We start from the raw sequence: 16854 nt of genomic DNA on the forward strand, positions 1-16854 counted from the left end.
TCCACGTAAAAGAGCGACTGCGTTGTGTACGGGTGCAACAGGATCTTGCTGTACTGGATATTGGATTACCTGAGAGAGTGCCGGCGTGGTGCTTCTGCTCCGCCTCCTTCAACTGCGCGCTCTGAAAGGGGAGCAGTGGGCACAGCACAGCGTAGTCTCGGATGGGCGGCAGCGCCGTCTTGAGGATGCTCCTCTCCCGCCGCAAGATGAACGGCATCAGAAGTCGATGAACACGGCGGCACAGGAGGTTGTGCAGCTCGCGACCCTCCAGCGCGCTCGACCGACTCGCAGCGAGCAGTGCGCTATCCAGCTGTTCAAACAACTCACTCGGCACGAACGTGTTCGGAGCCAAAAAGCGCAGGAGCGAGAAGAGCTCCATCGTGTTTTTCTGCAACGGTGTGCCCGTCAAGACAAGCCGCGACACAGAGTGCAACTCGCACACCTTCTTGAAGAGGACACTGCGAGCGCACTTAATGCGCTGGGTCTCATCGATGGCCACAACATGCCAGTCCACGCGGCTGGTCTGCCGCAGAGCCCCGCTGGGAGGCTTTGTCAGCATATCGTGGGGGATTACCACGACAGGGGTGGCGGGTGTGGCGCGGGAGGCGCCGCCGGGTGTCGGAGGCCGCTGCGTAAGTCGCTCAACGTGAGCGAGGAACTCGCCCATGCGAGACTCCCGCTCCGAGCGTGGGCCGTTCAGCACGTAAACGGTAAAGCGCTCCGCAGCGTCGACGCCCCCTGGGCACGGTGACACTGCAGCAGCGGTGTGGCGCCGGCTGAAGAACTGGAGCTCGCCGGCCCAATGTGGAAGAGTACTGAGAGGGGCGATGATGAGCACGGGGCGAAAAGTGCGGAGCTCTCTCTCCAGCTGGCGGTTCATCGGCAGCGAGAATGTGGATACGCGTGTGTGTATGCGGAAGCGAGATGCCGTCGCAGTGCCGCGTCTATGACCGCGACCACGCGCAGCACCTTCGCCTCCTCGTCCGACTTGCTCGGGTTGAGGCTCTGCAGGTAGGTCTCCTCGCCAGCGGCGATGTGGTCCCCGCCGAGCGCCGTTTTTGAAGGCGCCGATCGCGCCGTCGTGGCTGCGCGACTATCGGTGCCGGATAGACCGAAAAGCAGCCGCATGCGCGCCTCGTGTGCTTTCATGCACACTTGGTTGCGCACTCCGCGGCAGATGCGGCGCTGACGCTGCGCGCACACGCCCTCCTTGCGCTGATGGAGTGCGAGCACCGTTGTGGCGGCGCGTTGAGTCGGGATCTGGTGCATTACAGGCAACAATGCCCCCGCCTCCGTCGCACCCAGAGCTGCAGCTGACGCAGAAAGAGTAGGCGCGGCAACATCGGCGTAAAACGGAGACGTGAAGAGCGCGAGGCTGCGGCGAGACACGACATTGAGTGGCGCAAGTGCCCGATCGGTCTGCTGCGCCACCCCAGTAGAATCGCCGCCGCTCGTGACAATGCCCCCCTGTGCTTCAACCGTGAGCTCGGTGCTGGGTGGTGTGGATGCCGGGCAAGCTGCGATCGAGAGCTGCGCGGTGTGCGCATCATTGATGCTTTTCGCTGAGGCACGAGGAGAGCTGCAGTTCCGTGTAACTCCGCGCCATCGCACGCGCAACTGGGCCGCGGTCAGGCGTGCAGAACAGCCTGCCAAGCTCGAGCCCTCCGCTGATTTCCCAGTGGCGCCAAAGCTGTCTGTCACGTGTACGGCTGACTTCGCAGAAGACGCGTACAGCGCGCGCCACGGCGAAGTTAAGTCCTTCGTGAAGCGGATAGAAGGACCAGCTGTGGTGCTCGTTGCTGCCCAATAGTCAATTGCCGCCTGCGCCTTAGACAGCAGCGCGTCCGTGTACCGAGCCTCGAGACGCGCGCGGCCGCCACCACCACAGCCTCCACTGTCACCATTCGCGTGCAGTGAAACCTTCGAGGCGGAAGAAGAAGGTTCAAAGAACGAGTTTGTGCGGTACCCGCGTGCAGCAGTGGAAGCAGAGAATGAAGATGTGGCGGTCGCGCTCAAGCGCCGAATAAAGGGCCGCGGATCACTTGGCTTCGCGGATGTCGCCGAAATCGCCTCACAGGCAATTGAGTAACCTGAAACCCGCGGCAAACCGCTCGCGGCGACACCGGTCGGGGATTGCGCTGCAGAGCTTGTGCTGCTGCCTGAAGCGCCACCATCCTCGGCGCTCGTGAGGCCCAAGAGCCGCGCCTGGCGACGAGTAAGCATCACACCACAAGCCGTAGCGTGAGAACAAGACGCACCACTGCCGACCTCCCCGCTCGCCCACCCCACCACCCGCCTTTGAAAAAAGCGGCTTTGGAGCAGCGCAGTTCAGTCACGGCTGCAGCGACAAGCTGCCAGAGGCGGCGAGAGACCGGGCTTCGTGGAGAACGAAAAGCACGCATCCGTGCGCAGCTGCGCTTGCGTGTGTATGTGTGTGTGTGTGTGTGTTGGGGGGGGGGGTGCGTGTAGGTTGTTGATGTCGTTTTGCTCGGTCGGTGGTCCTCGTGCCCGCCCCAGGCTCAACTGGCCTCGACTCCCCCAGGGTCGTAAGGCAAAGACAGCAAGTGATGCGGAGAGGATGGTCGGTGCGCGTGCGCTATCGATGTATGGAGTGCACACCTGCACGTGTTCGAGGAGGCACAGTGCACGTAAGCGGCAGAAACGGGAAAAAGAAAGAGGAAGTGCTGTGCAACAGATAAAAGCAGCTCCACGCACAGAGAGCGACACAGCGCACCAGAGCCCATGGCGAAGGAAGCAAAACGCACAATGTGGTGAGCCCATGCACATGGCAAGCGTGCTGTCCACTCGCTAGCGCTGCCCCGCGTCCCACGGATGGATTGGCTGCGATGAAAAGGGGTCACCCACAGCACCGAGCGAAGTCAGTGTCGACCAAAGAAAAAAATGTTTGTCGGTCAAAACACAGATGCACGCACGCACGCGCGCGCACATCTTTCGCTCCTTCACGGCTGACCCCATCTCGAGAGAGGAGAGAAGGGGGGCTTGAAGGAGTCTATGTAATGCAGCTTCATTTCTTCACCGTACAAAACCGAGCGTGTGAACGCATACTGCGCCCCAGCCATCCACACCTTTCGGGCCGCACACACATCGCCACGCACAAGATAGACACACATGCATACGCATACCCACGACTTCAGCAAAGACTCTTGAGCAGCTCACTCAACTTTGCTGCCTCCTCTCGTTGGCGCCGCACTTCCGCCTCGTCCGCGACGGCGTGCAGCTTGCCGATGATCTCTCGCTTCACGCGCATGAGCTGGTACGCCGGCAACTCTTTGGACGTGTCGCACTCCATCAAGTTGAGCACCTCGCGTGCGTTCTCCTTCATTGTGCGCTCCTTCGCCCCGACTGCCGGCGGCAGCAGGACACCGCAGACAACGCTGAAGTACACCGTGACTCCGAGAATCACGCCGATCATCGAGTTCGCCACAATGCTGTTCCGCTCCAGAAAGCGATCCAGCTGTACCTTACGCCGGTAGTACCGGTGATGACGGCGCAGTATGGGATCTAGAAGGTACCAGAAAGTGTAGGTGGCCCACTTCAGGGTGGCGGTGGTTTGGTGGCCAATGTCCGGGATGCGGGACCTCAGCGGCACGGATGAGCAGAACATTTTTGCTGTACTCTCCTGGTTGTACTTCCAAGCACTCAAGCGCACCAAATCGCATGCACCGACAGCTATGTGTGTGTGTGTGTGTGTGTGTGTGTGTGTGTGCGCGCGCCTGGGTAGCTTGTGGATAGGCGCGGAGTTCCAGCCACGGAGGTGAAAAGGTAGAGGGAAAGAGAGGGGCCGGCGCGCTCCGCACCAAAGCAAAGCCGCCGCAACTGTTGTTGCGGTTTTCGGTGTCTCTCTGCGTGTGGATGTGAGCTAGAGGACGCCGCTAAAGCACCCCTTCGTCGCAACTTCGGTTCGAGGTGGTGGTGTTTTGTGGTGTGACGGCGCGAGCCTTGCTCGGGCTTAGCTGGTTCTCTCGTCGTGCGCGCAGCCGTAGCAGTCACGCTGCGTGCGAAGACGTGAGATGGCGGACCGTGGCGATGATGGTGATGGGCATGGCGAGCATAAAGTAATAAGCAAGCGAAGAACCGAAGAATATGAGAAGTAGGAGGAGAGAGAGGCAACAGCAGACAGCGTTGCAAGTGGGATGGGCGTGGACGCGCGACAGCGCATGTATGGTGACCATTCGCCATGCAGCGTACTCAAGGGAACGCCAGAGAACCAGGGAGAGAGCCGGTACCTTCATGACTCAGTCCACCAATGTATTTTTTTTTCTTTGAGAAAGAACGTGGTATGTAGGTGTGTAGAGGAAAGGAGCTAGGCGACCATACGCCCACGCGCACGCGTAAGCACGCGTAAAGGCCCGCAGAAAGAACACCAGAGCGCAAGAAACGAAAGAAATCTGTGATCGCACAACGGAGTATCCTTCGCGTCTTAAGGCTTGTTGTGGCGCAGGAAGTCGACCAGAAGCTGCACGCCGAAGCCCGTCACACCAGCCGGTTCGTAGCCCTTGGGCTTGTCGCCGACATCTGCCACGCCGGCGATATCGAGGTGCGCCCACTGCACCTCCGGCTCTACAAAGTTGGAGAGGAACGCGGCGGCGGTGCAGGAGCCGGCCTGCCGGCCGGGGGCAGCATTGATCAAGTCGGCAATGCCGCCCTTCATCATGTCCTTGTGCTCGTCACCGATCGGCATCGGCCACAGCTCCTCCCCGCACTGAGCGCCGGTAGCCATTAGTGAATTTGCCAGTATCGCAGATGGCGAAAACAACCCGGCGCGGCGCGAGCCGAGACCGACAATAATGGCACCCGTGAGCGTGGCAAGGTCAATGATGCGGGTAGGCTTCTTATCGAGCGGTGCGTACTTCTGCACGTACGTGAGCACATCTGCCAGTACCAGGCGACCCTCAGCGTCAGTGTTGAGCACCTCCACCGTGAGCCCCTTGAGGCTAGTAATGATGGAGGAGGGGTGATAACTTTCGGGGCCGATGGCGTTCTCCACGAGTCCGACCGCGGCCACAACGTTGATAGGCAGCTGCAGTTTCGCGATCGCCTTGAGAGTGCAGAACGCGGTGGCCGCCCCCATCATGTCGCTGTGCATCGTCTCCATCGAGTTATAGGGCTTGATGTTCAGGCCGCCGCAGTCGAAGGTCACGCCCTTGCCCACGATGGCCGTCGTCGCGCTCGAGCGGGGATTGCCGATGTACTCAAGCACCATCAGGTACGGCTCATAGCGGGAGCCGCGGCCGACGTTGTACATGAGGTGCAAGCCCGCCCCCTCGAGCTGCTGTCCGCGAAGCACCTTGCGCACCTTAATACCCTCCGGTATCATGTATTTCTTCGCCCACTCCGCATAGAACTCCGGCACACCTTCGTCCTCGCGCAGGTTGCCGAGGTTCCGGGCGTCGTTGACGCAGTGCCCGATCACCTCCCCCGCGCGCACCGCCTGTGCATTGCTCGACGCCACGACAAGCTCCATCGGCGGCGGTGGAGCGGCGGGTGGCTTAGCCCGCGACTCCGCCCGCCTCGCGCGGGTGCTGCCCGTCTTTGCAGGATCCTTGGGGGCGAGGGTGCCCGATTTCAGGCGGTCGTACTGGTAAGCCCCCGTCACCGCAAAGATGGCGGTTTTCTCCACCATCTCGTGGCCCTTCAGACGCTGCGGCGGGTGGTACGGGTCCGTCATGGTAAAGACATCTTGCTTCGGCGGGTGTAGCGACACCCACGCGGCGTTGCACATCTTGGCTTTGCGCACGGCGGCCGTGACCGCGAGGCGGTAATCCCGCACCGTGGAGTGGGCCCCCATGCCCGCCACGAGCTCGGCAGGCTTTTCCGCTATGCGCCTGGCCCCGGCTGCTTTTCGGCCACTCTTCGTCAGAGCGCTCTCCGCTGTGGCCGGATCCTGTGCGGTCGCCCAGAGGGTCTGGAAGTCGACCTCCCCTGCCTTGCCGGTAAAGCCTGGCGGAATAGGGGCGCTAGCATCACCGGCCGCCGCTGCACACTCAGCGGTGGTGAGAAAGTGCACATGAACGCCACGGCTCTTGGCGAGCTTGCCCCTGTTCGCTGTCAGCTTCGCCGCGGGGCCCACCGACAGCGACCGTGGGAGTGGACCGCGAGACAGCACGCGGCGCAGCATGGCTGCAGGTGTGCGCACAGAATACGCTGGGAATCCGAATCGGCAGCTGAGGCGAGCAGGGGAGGCGTAAAACCTCCACGTGAACACGAAGCGAAGGCACACACACACACGCGCACACTTACAACAAAATCAATATTATCAACGCTGTATTCGTCTCACGCGGCACCAGAAGCCGGAGCAAAGGAAGACAGAGAGGGGTGGGAAGGAAGGGGGAGATGGAGAGTGTAGGACTGCTGCGTATGCGCGTGTGGGGATAGAGGGAGAGAGAAGGGAAGGTAAGGAAAGGGAAGGGAGTAGGGGGGAGGAGAGGAGAGGCAACTGCGCGGATGTGGATGAGACGGAGACGACAATCGCAGCAGGTGGGGAAGAGGGAGGAGGACTGGGAGGTATGCGTCAATGAGTCTGTGAATGAGCACCGTAACTCTCTCTCTATGGAAATGCAGAGGTGTGCAGTGTTACGAAAAGAAAAAATGAAGGAGGTTCAGCCACAGACGTTCGTTTTTGCCTTCGTTGCTTTCGCCGTCTGCGACTCCGCTAGCCTTGTCTATGTGAGGAAAGTGATGAGGAATGCAGGTGTCTGTGTGTGTGTGTGTGTTTGTGCAGACAGGTTGCTTGTCTGAATACGCACGTGTCCTTTCAAGCGAAGAGCGAGCGGCTCTGAGTGAGAAATGGGCACGTGGAAAGCCACAGGGGGCGTTGGCCGAAGCAGCGTCGAGTGCTACGTGCAGTCGCCTTCCCTTGGCGTCTCCGGCTGTGTTTGCGAGTCTCTCTGACGTATACTCTGTGGATTCGATGGGAGGAGGAGGAGGGAATCCGTCACGAGATCGGGACAATGAAAGAAGAAGACAGCGAAGTTGAGAGCGGGGTGAGAGGACGGGCCTCTCCTTCTTCGATGGAAGCGCTTGTCGCTGCAGTCCTGGTCGTTGTTCAAGAACGCGTGTGTGTGCAATGAGTACCCGCATGCATATACATATATACATGAATATATGCATATACTTATGTGTGTGTTTAGGCTTGTGTGCACGCGTTGGTTTCGATTGCCGTGTGTCCATAAACGAAAAAACTGCAGCAACGATATAGATATCTATCTATAGATTTAGATTGAGAGCACACAATAAAATGAGAGATGGCCAAGAAACGCACAGGCACGCACATATATATACTTCGCTTCGCTTGAGTGTCGGTGTTCGAGCCAGATACGCATGCGCGCAACCCAAGGTCCGAAGAAAAAAAAAAGAGTCGGGAACCAGAGACACGCAAAGGAAAAAGACAACAACACACCGGGATCCTTACAGCATGGCCTTCTCGCTACACATATGTGGGTGTGGATCGCGTGCGCCTCACAAAGCAGGCGGTTGCCGTCCGGGCAAAACAGAGAAGCAACGCACTCCGAATGGCATTGTCCTTTCCACCACCTCCTCCTCCAGCACACAAACACGCATGCTCGCAGGCGCAGCCGCAAAAACGGCACGGAGACGCCATTAAGGGGGATCGCAATCTGGTTAGCTGCTGTTGAAGTAGAACCCGCGATGAAAGACCCCGCCGTAGCGGTAGCCCAGTAATCTCCCACTACCCAAGCAGCTACCTCCCTGCGCGCCTCTGTCGCCGTACAAGGCTCCGTCGCTGCCCTCGAAAATTGGCAGGAAGACACGCGCCGTCACGTAGACCTGCTGCGTCTCCATGAGCGTCACGTGAATGTGCTTGCCAGGTTGATATATGTAGGTGTGCGCACCGTCCCGATCGCCGACAATCGGGCTCGCATGGTCGTCTCCCTTGCCCCCGCGACTGCGCCCCTTGTCACCGTCGTGTTTAACGCAGCCGACGCCGTCGCCCGTCGGAACAGCGCACGCCGGCGGGCTCACGTCGAACAACGCTGGCTCGGTGTCGTTTAGTGTGTAGGCGATGCGGCCGTTGGCTGGCGGGTCGTCAAAGATCAGCTTCATCTCGCTGCACGACACACAAATCACCGGCGGCGGAAGCAGCTGCTCAGGACGGATGTTGTACTGCTCAATCCGTCGGCGACTGAGCTTGCCGCGCTCAGTGGCCGCTCGGCTGCAGTCGTAGATGGCTGGTACGCTGCGCACGCGATCTTCTGCGGCAGCTTCGGCGCGGCCATTGAACCCCTCCGCAGCAGCAGCGCTGCTCATGACTGTCCACGCGTGAACAGTGGCGACGTTGTCTGTCAGCGCGACAGGATTTCCGTCGTAAAGCTGCGCGCGCTGTCGACTAAACTTCACCTTGCGCCGCGCCTCGTCCACGAAGACGAGCTCGTAGAGCGTCTGCGTCTGTGGCGGGTTGTCCGATTCGTCAAAGTACAGCGTGGCGCTGGTAGCGCGTAGCCGCATGGACGGCGTCGGCACCCGTGGGTCAAAGTACGAGAGCCCAGCAGGCCGCACCAGCAGCACGGCGCGGGAGATGACGCTCGCCCTGCCACTGACCGGTCTCGAGCATGCCGAGATGGCAGCGGAGCAATCGCCAAGCGCCGCTGCGGCAGCATGCACGGCGATGGCCTGCACAATCACCTGACGGCGCTGCGAGGGAAGCACCGACGGTGGCGGCAGACTCAGCCTAAACGGGGCCGTGTAGATCAGCGTGGGGTAGCTACCGTCAAGGCTGTACCGCAGCTGATCGGGCGACGTGCTCAGCTCGTGCGGTGTGATGACGATTTCTGTGGACGTGGTCACCTCTCCCTCGCTGGGGGAGATGACCGGTGGCAGCGGCACGTCACCGGCGGCGTCCGCTGAGGGCTCCACCGTAGCGGAAGGGGCTTGCATATGCGCAGGCGGACTCACGTGCGCAGTCTGTTGAAGCTCATCCCCGTTTGCCTGTGCCCGCTCCGCCTGTCGCCGTGCAATGTCGATATCAATCGAGCTTGTGTTGTTGTTTGCTGAGCTGCCCTCCGCGTACGTGAGCAGGGGCGGATTCGCCGGCGGTAGTGGCGGCGTCAGCCCACTTGATGGGGCCACCCCAGTCACCACGTAAACAAACTTGTGCACGGCGCCGACTACCTTATCAACGGGGCGCACCGTGTGCGCCTGGATCATGTACAAGCCTGGTACACGAAACTCCAGCGGTGCCGTGTAGAGAAGAAAGTCGTCGTGGTAGTAGCCGTCGTTGCCCAGGATTTGGGAACTGCTGTGGTCAGACGGCAGACTGTCGCGCAGCCGATCGACGGTTAGGAGAATGTCGCAGGCATCCGTGTACACCTGCGCGGCACGGACGCGCAAGTAAACGACTAGAGGCGTAGGGAAGCTAGAGGCGCTAGCGGGCGACGGTATCGCCTCCAGCTCCTCCCCAGCGTAACGCTGAAACCCGCGGTAAAACGCCGCCGCGGCGCTGCCGTGCAGAGCATCTGGATTCAAAACAGAGCTCGCACCCTCGGTGCCCCACGCATCATTATTCGCGTATCGCTGCTGACCATCAGTAAAAGACTTGAGATAGAGGCGGCGCCTCAGTCGCGCGGCGCGCCGCCGACGCTGACAGAGAAACAAGAAGATGGTGAGGGAGACGGCCACGACCAGCAGCACGGCACATGATACCCAGATGGCGATCGCGATGCTCTTGTGCTCCACGGTCATTCTCGACAAGCGCCCTGGTCTTCGTGTGTTTCTGCCTACTGTAATGTGTGGCGCTGCGGTGCTGGAATACGGTGGAGCAGCCCACACGTTCGCGTGAAGCAGATGGCGGTGCGCGGGTCAAGGTGAAATCACTGTGCGTATGCGGCCCCGAGTGCTGCCTTCGAGTGGCCGTGAGCCTTTTGCTGCGATGCCCCTCTCTGCGCACTTTGTCGATCGCTCAGCTGCGCCGCTCACGCTCTACATCAGGGCTGATCTACTCACGCACACGGATGCAGACACACCCGGCAAGACTGCAGTGAAGTGTGCGTGTGTGTATCTGTGTATCTGTGTCGATCGAGTGCGAGGTGCCGCGGCTCGCTGCACTGCTTTAGGATCGCCACCGCAGCGCCTCTTCTCCTCCACGAACCTTCCCTTCTTGACTGCTTGCTCAACTCAAGGTCGGAATGTTCAAAAAGGGTGTCGGCGCTGGAGAAGGAGCGGTGGGGCACAGGTGATGGCGCGAAGATCTATGAGAAAGCAGGTGTATGTGTATGTATATGTATGTGTATGTGTACAGTGGTACGCGCTGTACCTCCTTCCCGGCTCCACTCTCTCTCTTCGTCCTCGTTGGCAAGCAGCAACCTCTTGTACGACGGTCGAGAAACAACAGCAGAACGGCTACCGCAAAGGAGGCCACGAGGGTAGAAGCAGCAGTCGCTCAGTCATCCACCACACACGACGTGCGAAAAGGAGACCTGGCGCACGCGCACACACACGAACCAAAAACGGTACAGAAATCAAAAAGCCTACACTGACTCACACGTTCGATTGGCACGAGCTGCTTTGCATGTGTGTGTGCGCGCGCGTCTGTGCGTCTATCTGTGCCTGTATGGCCGCGTGAGGACGTCGTTAACGCGGATGTCACCGCAAAGAGCAGAAACAACGACGAGGAGAGAAGTGACAAGACGCGGGCGCCGAAGCCACACGTGCCTGTGTGTTTCGTCTCTCGTATTGCTGTGCCCCTTCGCTTCCCGTGCCTTCGTTTCTTCTGTTCGCGTGTGCTCCTCACGTCAGCAGATCCGTTGCGGGAGAATAATGTATCCGAATGCCACGTGCTGCGCAGTAACGGCGCACGCACGCACAGAGAGAGCGACAGAGACACCACAACTCCACGTGCCCACCCTGCCTCTCCCCCGCCGCCCGTGGACGAGAATGCGCACAAACTGAAGCGGATAGGGAGAAAATCGCGCGTTGTACAGGCAGTAGCCGCAGGCACAGGAAGGGCCCCGCGCACCCTGGGAGTTGCGGCGCCTAGAAATGTATGTGTTCCTGTGGGTGGGTGGCAGCCGAGGAGGCGTTGCCTTTGTGCTGTATGCGCGCGTGTGCTTTACACTTACGGCAGAGATAGGGGGAGGGGACTACGGTGCCGAGCTTGCAGCTATCGCAGATTGGAAGGTAAAGAGATAAAGGACAGGAAGGAAAACAAAATGGCATGTGGAGGGTCAGGAGCAGGGGGACGCACACGCGCGCGCACAAGCACGTTTTCGGGCAACGCGGCGTTTGATGAGCAGGGTGGAGGGAAGAGGGCGTCAGTATTGAGCACTGAAAAAAAGGCGATGGCGCCTCACCGGCCTGCTGAGGGTTCAGTCACTGCACCTCTCTTGCCGTACCCGACGATGTTCCCCCGTCTGGGAGGGTATCGGAAAGGAGAAGCAACGAAACAGATCTAGAGCATGTGCAAGTGTGTGCGTTTTACGGTAACATTCGGATTCACCAGGGCGCATCGGCACGGTCTCGGCCCACGGGACCATCAACGGGGCGCGGCTGCCGCTTCCTGGTGCAGATTTCACAACGGCACTTTCACTTCCATTCCCTAGGCTATAGTTGCATTCTCTTCGTTTTCGCTGCGGTTCTAGTGGGGAGGAGGCTGAGCCGCCGTCGGTTTTTGAGCGCTGACCATAATTCTCTCACGTGTGCGTATGTCTGCGGGTGGATGTGCGCTCGCCTAGCCGTTTGTGTGTGTGTGGGGAGGGAGGAGGGAGTGTGAGCGAGATGTAAAGGCTCGAACACAAACGCGAACGTACACGTGCACACATAGTGCATCCACCGCATCAAGAAGCACATGATAGAACATCACAGCCACGAAACAAGCAAAAATAAAGAGGGAACCGAACAACGCGTTTCTCGGCTTTGCTGCAGCGCATGCGGGCATGGGAGTTCGGGCAAGAGGGCCAGCTCCAAACGACCAGCGCGCGCAACGAACTGGCGTCCAGCCACGCATGGTGCGCTGATGACGCGACTCTCAGACGCCAGCGTACCGCTTGCTTGACCGATGCGCTCGTGCGCGCCGCAGCAGCGTCTTCGCCGCCTCCACTCGCATGGCCTCCTCGGCGGCAAAAGTGTCCGCCTCGTCCTCGGTGTCTTGGCGGTCGCCGCGGTCGCCGGCATCGCGCCTACCCGCAGCGTCTGCTCCGCTTCGCCCCTGCTCGTGAGACATCGAGTTCGCCGCGCTGCCAAGTGTGCTGAACGCTTGCCAGCGCTGCTCATCCCTCTTCGGCGTCTTGTTCGTGTGTAAGGGCTGGAGAAGCAGCAGGCGCCGCTTGCGAATGGAGATTACCTTTTCCTGCAGCGCCAACTTTTCGATCTGGCTACGCACAGCAGAGGAAAGGCCGATGTGGCTCGACAACAATGCGACACGCTCCTTCTCCTTGGCACTGTAGAGGCCGTCCGCCACGCACGTGCATACGGCGTCGTAGATGAGCACTCGCGCAATGGAAGACGGAAACGCGGTAGCGGAGACGAAGGACATGATCGACTCCACTGCAGCCGCGTCATCCTCCGCCTCTTCAGCGCGACTGCGCGCAGCAGCAGCAGCAGCAGCAGCAGCAGCGGCGGCGGCGGCCTCAGAGCCGAGGCGAGCCGGTGCATCGGAGCCCTCAAGATCGCAAGCGGCGTCCCCCATCGAATGCCTATGGCTCCCGTCGCTGCAGTCTTGTAGAGGACGTTGCAGCGCCCTGCACTCGTCGTGCAGCGGTGATGGCGAAGACGCACAATACTCTGCGTAAATGGCCGCAGCCGTAGAATCATCACTGCTGGCATCGCCGTTGCCGTGTAACATGAGCGCCAGCACGGCCTGGTCCTCCGCCTCCTCATCAACCGTTGAGGACTCGCCGTTGCCGCTGGCGTAGCGATCCATCGGGATGGCGTCGACAAACTGCAACAGCTCCAGCTTGGTCAAGTTGTCCTGTGACACCTTCGATGGCAGAAGGAGCTCGACGAGGCCGTGGATATAGCGACCCTCGCGTAGCTTGAGGCCGTTCCCGGTGGCGCACAGTAAAATCGTCTTTACGTAGACGTACGGCATGCTGTACAAGCCCACATTGGCACTGTACTTGGAGCCGTAAAGCGTCTCCACTAGAAAAGCGCACCCCACAACCGGCGTGTAACGGCTGCTGCGAGTCATGCGAGACAGCTTCAGCATCGAGCTCGTGCTGGAAGGTTACGGAAATGAAGACGCGAAAAGCAGGAGACGGCCGAGGAGGGAGGTGGTCGAAAATACTGTCTCGCCGCCAGGCGTAAGAAGAGCACGCGCCGAAAGCAAAAGCAGAACACAATCAGCAGGCAAGCGACACGCGGCTCTCCACAACAACAAAATATTCAAAACACAAGATACTTGCAGAAGGGGGGAGGGAGGAAGGGAGAGAGGGGGTGAGACAGGAGGCACCGTCTCTGATAACCGTCCCCTCTTCCTTGGGGATATCCAGTGTGTGTGTGCGTGTCTGGTGCTTGGTAGGACCAAGACTCTTTGCTGCCTGTATCTCTCTCTCTGGGTGCTGCTCTGTTGGTAGGCAGATGAAAGATGGGAGCTTGAATACAAAGGCAATAACCGAAGAAACAAAAAGAAAAGGCTAAGGCGCGCGAATCACGAAGATGACATCGTGCGCTCTCGAGCACAGCCGCTTGATGAGGTCGGAGGTGCGAGGAAGGGAAGGTGGCGGCAGGAGTGCAGAGCAGTACCAAACAGAAGCGTGTGGACGCAGGGAAAGAGAAGCAAGTGTTAACGAGAAGATGGGAAGAGAAACACGTCACAGGATCGTGCATGTGCATGGTATGGGTTAGATGGTCTGCGCAAGTGCCGCTTTTAAGCAGCAAGACTCGATACCGTGCACTCTTGCTGTGCGCCACGTCGCGGTGGATCGGCCGTTGCGTGCGGATGGCCACGGCGACGTGGGCGAATGGGAACGAGGCGCAGGGCGAGCGAGAGATCGAGACCCTCTATACCTCCATCGATATCTTTCTCATGCCTTCCTCCTTCACCTCATGAGGGGTTCCAACACACGCACACGCACAGCAGCGCCGCAAAGAAGGCAACGGCACGACACAGGTGAATAGAAAAAGAGCACGCAGAGGATAACGATAATAAACATTACGAAGAGAGCCACTCCGCACCATCATCATCCAGCACCAGCACCAGCAGCATAATCAGCAGGAAACCTTCGGTTTATTTTTTGCGTTTCTTTTACGAAATTTGCCTATCAAAAAGAAACATGACGAAAAAGGAAACGCAGAGAAACAGACAAGCGTGTTCGAGGGCACATGGGCAGGGGTGAGCAGTCGCTTCTCTCCGCAGTGCTGACTTGGCGGTACAGCCCCGCTCCGGTCAGGTCCTCCGTGAGCATCGCCGGTCGTCTGCACGCGCAACACAGCTGCATTGGCGTGCACTCTGGCAGAGGAAAAGGCAGCTCCGTGGGGTGTCGTCTTCCCGCGTGGCAAGCTTCCACCCCTGTGAGCACCTCATTGTCTTGTCCCTCTACCGGCCACCCGACGGGCAGCCCTGTCTTCAGAGCTCTTTGAGGGTTCTCGCGGATGGTGCTGCCCCTTGGCGCGGAGAGGGCTGCCAAGATCTTCGGCCCGTTAGTGCCTCTGCTGCCTAGTCCGCCCTTCACCCCTGAAGCCGTGCAAGACGGCGTCTGAATTCGCCTGCTGCCGGACTCGGTGCACCCAACATGCTTGACAACGGTGGCGGTCTCTGTCGGGGTGGTGACTGGTGAAGCGATGAACCGAAATACTCGTTCCGTTGAGCTGGCGCGTCGTCTGCAGAAAGAGAGGGGAAGAGAGAGTGCAGGGAGCGAGAGGGGCGTGTGTGTGCACTACAGCTTCCATGCAGTGCGAGTAAAGAATAGCATATACGCCAGAGGCCATGCAGGCAAGGAGGGGGTGGATTGTCGGATCACGAGACCGCAACACATCGCGACCCTGTCTCTGGACCCAAAGGAAACGCCATGACGCGTTTTCTGGACGGCTGCTACTTGCCCAGTCTCTAAACAAGCCCAGCAGTGTGTGAGCGATCTGTGACGTCTCTCTTCATCTTCAGCGGAGATTTGAAATACAGGAGGGCAGAAACACGGGTTGGCGGGGTGCCGGCCGTCACCCGGCAAGCAGCACTGGCAAAGGGGAGATGTGCGCCATCTAGTGCCTCTTCGAGATATGTTCGTCGGCCCGCATCTGTTGGTGTCCCCTTTTGGTGCTGCCTCAGAGAAGAGCATCCGCACCCCAAACTCGACTTTACAACTCGCACGCAGCAGAAAGAGAGAGAAAGAGAGTCGACCAAGAGACGGAGAGTGCGCGAAGAGCGGAAGCGGTGGCAGCGGAACCCGTCACGCACTCGACGAGGCGAGCTGCGAATGGGAAGAGAAATGCACAATGGTAAAAGTAAAACAAGATAAGAGAGAGGAGACAATGTCGTTGCCCTGCGTGCACTTGCGCACACGTGAGACGGGTGATGCGCACGCAGTAAGCGACCCTCTTTGATAGCGGTATCAATGAGATATCTGGCAGTGCGCAACGTCCTAATCCCACTTCAGCGGCACGGTGGAGGGCGAGGACTTGCTGCCGTCCTTGTGCCCAGCCGGCATCTCACAAAACCTCGCATCCGAAGCCTGGTGCAGCACCACCTCTCGCTCACGGCTGCGAAAGCGGCTTCGCAAGCGGCTGCACTGCGGGGTGTCTGAGACGTCGATCGTCGTCACTATCTCGCGGTAATAGCCGACGATGCAGTCAAGGAAGATGTCCGTCGTCGAGGAGCAGAACTCCTGCGACCCGACCATGACGTTCTCGTACAGCTGATCAAAGGCCTCGAGCTCTGTCTTGTACAAACTCTCCTTTGCGTCGCGCCTCTTGACGGCCTTCGCGTAGCTCTTGCTCGATGAGAGGTCCTTGCCCTGGCTCACCGCCAACCGTTCGCGCCGCGACACTTGCCTTGCGACTTTTGTCAAACGGGCCATGCTACGCATCGTCTTCCTACCCTGCTTCAGAACGCGCTCTGCGGTCAACACCATCCTGTCCAGCTCGACCGTGATCCTTTCGTGAATGGCGGTGCGGCATGTGACGCACACACCGGTCTTGATGTCATCCATGGCCTCACAGAAGGTCTGAAAACCCTGGTAGGACTCATCAGCGAGCTCGCGGTCAACCCTGGAGCGGCTGGTAGGGGCCTGATCGCGGCCCTCGGCCCGGCCCTGGATGCGCGAGTTTGCTCCCCCGGAGCCGCCGTGTTTCAGGCAGGCGCACACGTTCGAGTAGCCCGTGCCGACGTCGCGGAGGTGCTGCGGGGTGATCTCCATGGTCATGACGGCAGTCGCGACGTTCTTCTTGAGCATCATGTACGACAGCTTCAGCTTCTTTGTGGTTTCGTAGCGGTACACGAACTCGGAGTGGACGCCTCTGTCATCCGCATTCGATTGGTCGGCGCTGCTGATCTTATTACCCATGACGTCCGCTTTATGTGTGTGTGCGTTCTGGTTTACGGAGAGAGCAACAGGGAGGAAGAGGGCCTGCAGCAACGCTGTCCAGTCAATGAAGGGGGAGAAGAGAAGGGGTAAAGAACGGCGTCGTCAGTGGGACATACACAGTGAGAGGAAGATGGAGATGGAAAGGGAGTAGCTGTGGTGTGTGTGTGCATCCCAGATTCTGAGTATGCGAGCCCTCATCTTGATGTGGGGAGGCTAGGTGGGGGGTGAGGGCATACCAAGGAAGCTACCGCGCGTTGAAGTGTTGACGGGCCACACATGTGCGCAAGCTATTCTCTTCCGTCATCCCCCTCATTGAACGACGCTCGGTCGTCGTCACTCTGTCACGCTCTCCGAGATCTGAAGAGCA

At 59.5% G+C, this 16854-nt stretch overlaps 5 protein-coding genes and 1 pseudogene across 5 annotated transcripts, besides 1 other annotated feature; all 6 read right to left on the bottom strand.

Moving 5' to 3' along the window:
* Positions 1–876: 876 nt before the first annotated feature.
* On the bottom strand, positions 877–1269 carry LDBPK_231100 (annotated as a pseudogene).
* Positions 877–1269: a sequence feature.
* Positions 1270–3151: 1882 nt separating this feature from the next.
* On the bottom strand, positions 3152–3625 carry LDBPK_231110 (hypothetical protein, conserved; the record flags this gene model as incomplete). The annotated part of the gene is made up of 1 exon (XM_003860960.1): positions 3152–3625. The coding sequence occupies one exon, from the start codon at positions 3623–3625 to the stop codon at positions 3152–3154; it is 474 nt and encodes a 157-aa protein (XP_003861008.1).
* Positions 3626–4441: 816 nt separating this feature from the next.
* On the bottom strand, positions 4442–6139 carry LDBPK_231120 (cytosolic leucyl aminopeptidase; the record flags this gene model as incomplete). Its single annotated transcript, XM_003860961.1, has 1 exon — positions 4442–6139. The coding sequence occupies one exon, from the start codon at positions 6137–6139 to the stop codon at positions 4442–4444; it is 1698 nt and encodes a 565-aa protein (XP_003861009.1).
* Positions 6140–7641: 1502 nt separating this feature from the next.
* On the bottom strand, positions 7642–9717 carry LDBPK_231130 (hypothetical protein, conserved; the record flags this gene model as incomplete). Its single annotated transcript, XM_003860962.1, has 1 exon — positions 7642–9717. One exon carries the CDS (start codon positions 9715–9717, stop codon positions 7642–7644), a length of 2076 nt encoding a protein of 691 aa, XP_003861010.1.
* A 2281-nt stretch (positions 9718–11998) lies between these two features.
* On the bottom strand, positions 11999–13177 carry LDBPK_231140 (hypothetical protein, conserved; the record flags this gene model as incomplete). Its single annotated transcript, XM_003860963.1, has 1 exon — positions 11999–13177. One exon carries the CDS (start codon positions 13175–13177, stop codon positions 11999–12001), a length of 1179 nt encoding a protein of 392 aa, XP_003861011.1.
* Positions 13178–15545: 2368 nt separating this feature from the next.
* On the bottom strand, positions 15546–16466 carry LDBPK_231150 (hypothetical protein, unknown function; the record flags this gene model as incomplete). The annotated part of the gene is made up of 1 exon (XM_003860964.1): positions 15546–16466. One exon carries the CDS (start codon positions 16464–16466, stop codon positions 15546–15548), a length of 921 nt encoding a protein of 306 aa, XP_003861012.1.
* Positions 16467–16854: the final 388 nt, after the last annotated feature.

The sequence above is a fragment of the Leishmania donovani genome, chromosome 23 (genome assembly GCF_000227135.1).
Source record: "Leishmania donovani BPK282A1 complete genome, chromosome 23".
Lineage (NCBI taxonomy): Eukaryota > Euglenozoa > Kinetoplastea > Trypanosomatida > Trypanosomatidae > Leishmania > Leishmania donovani.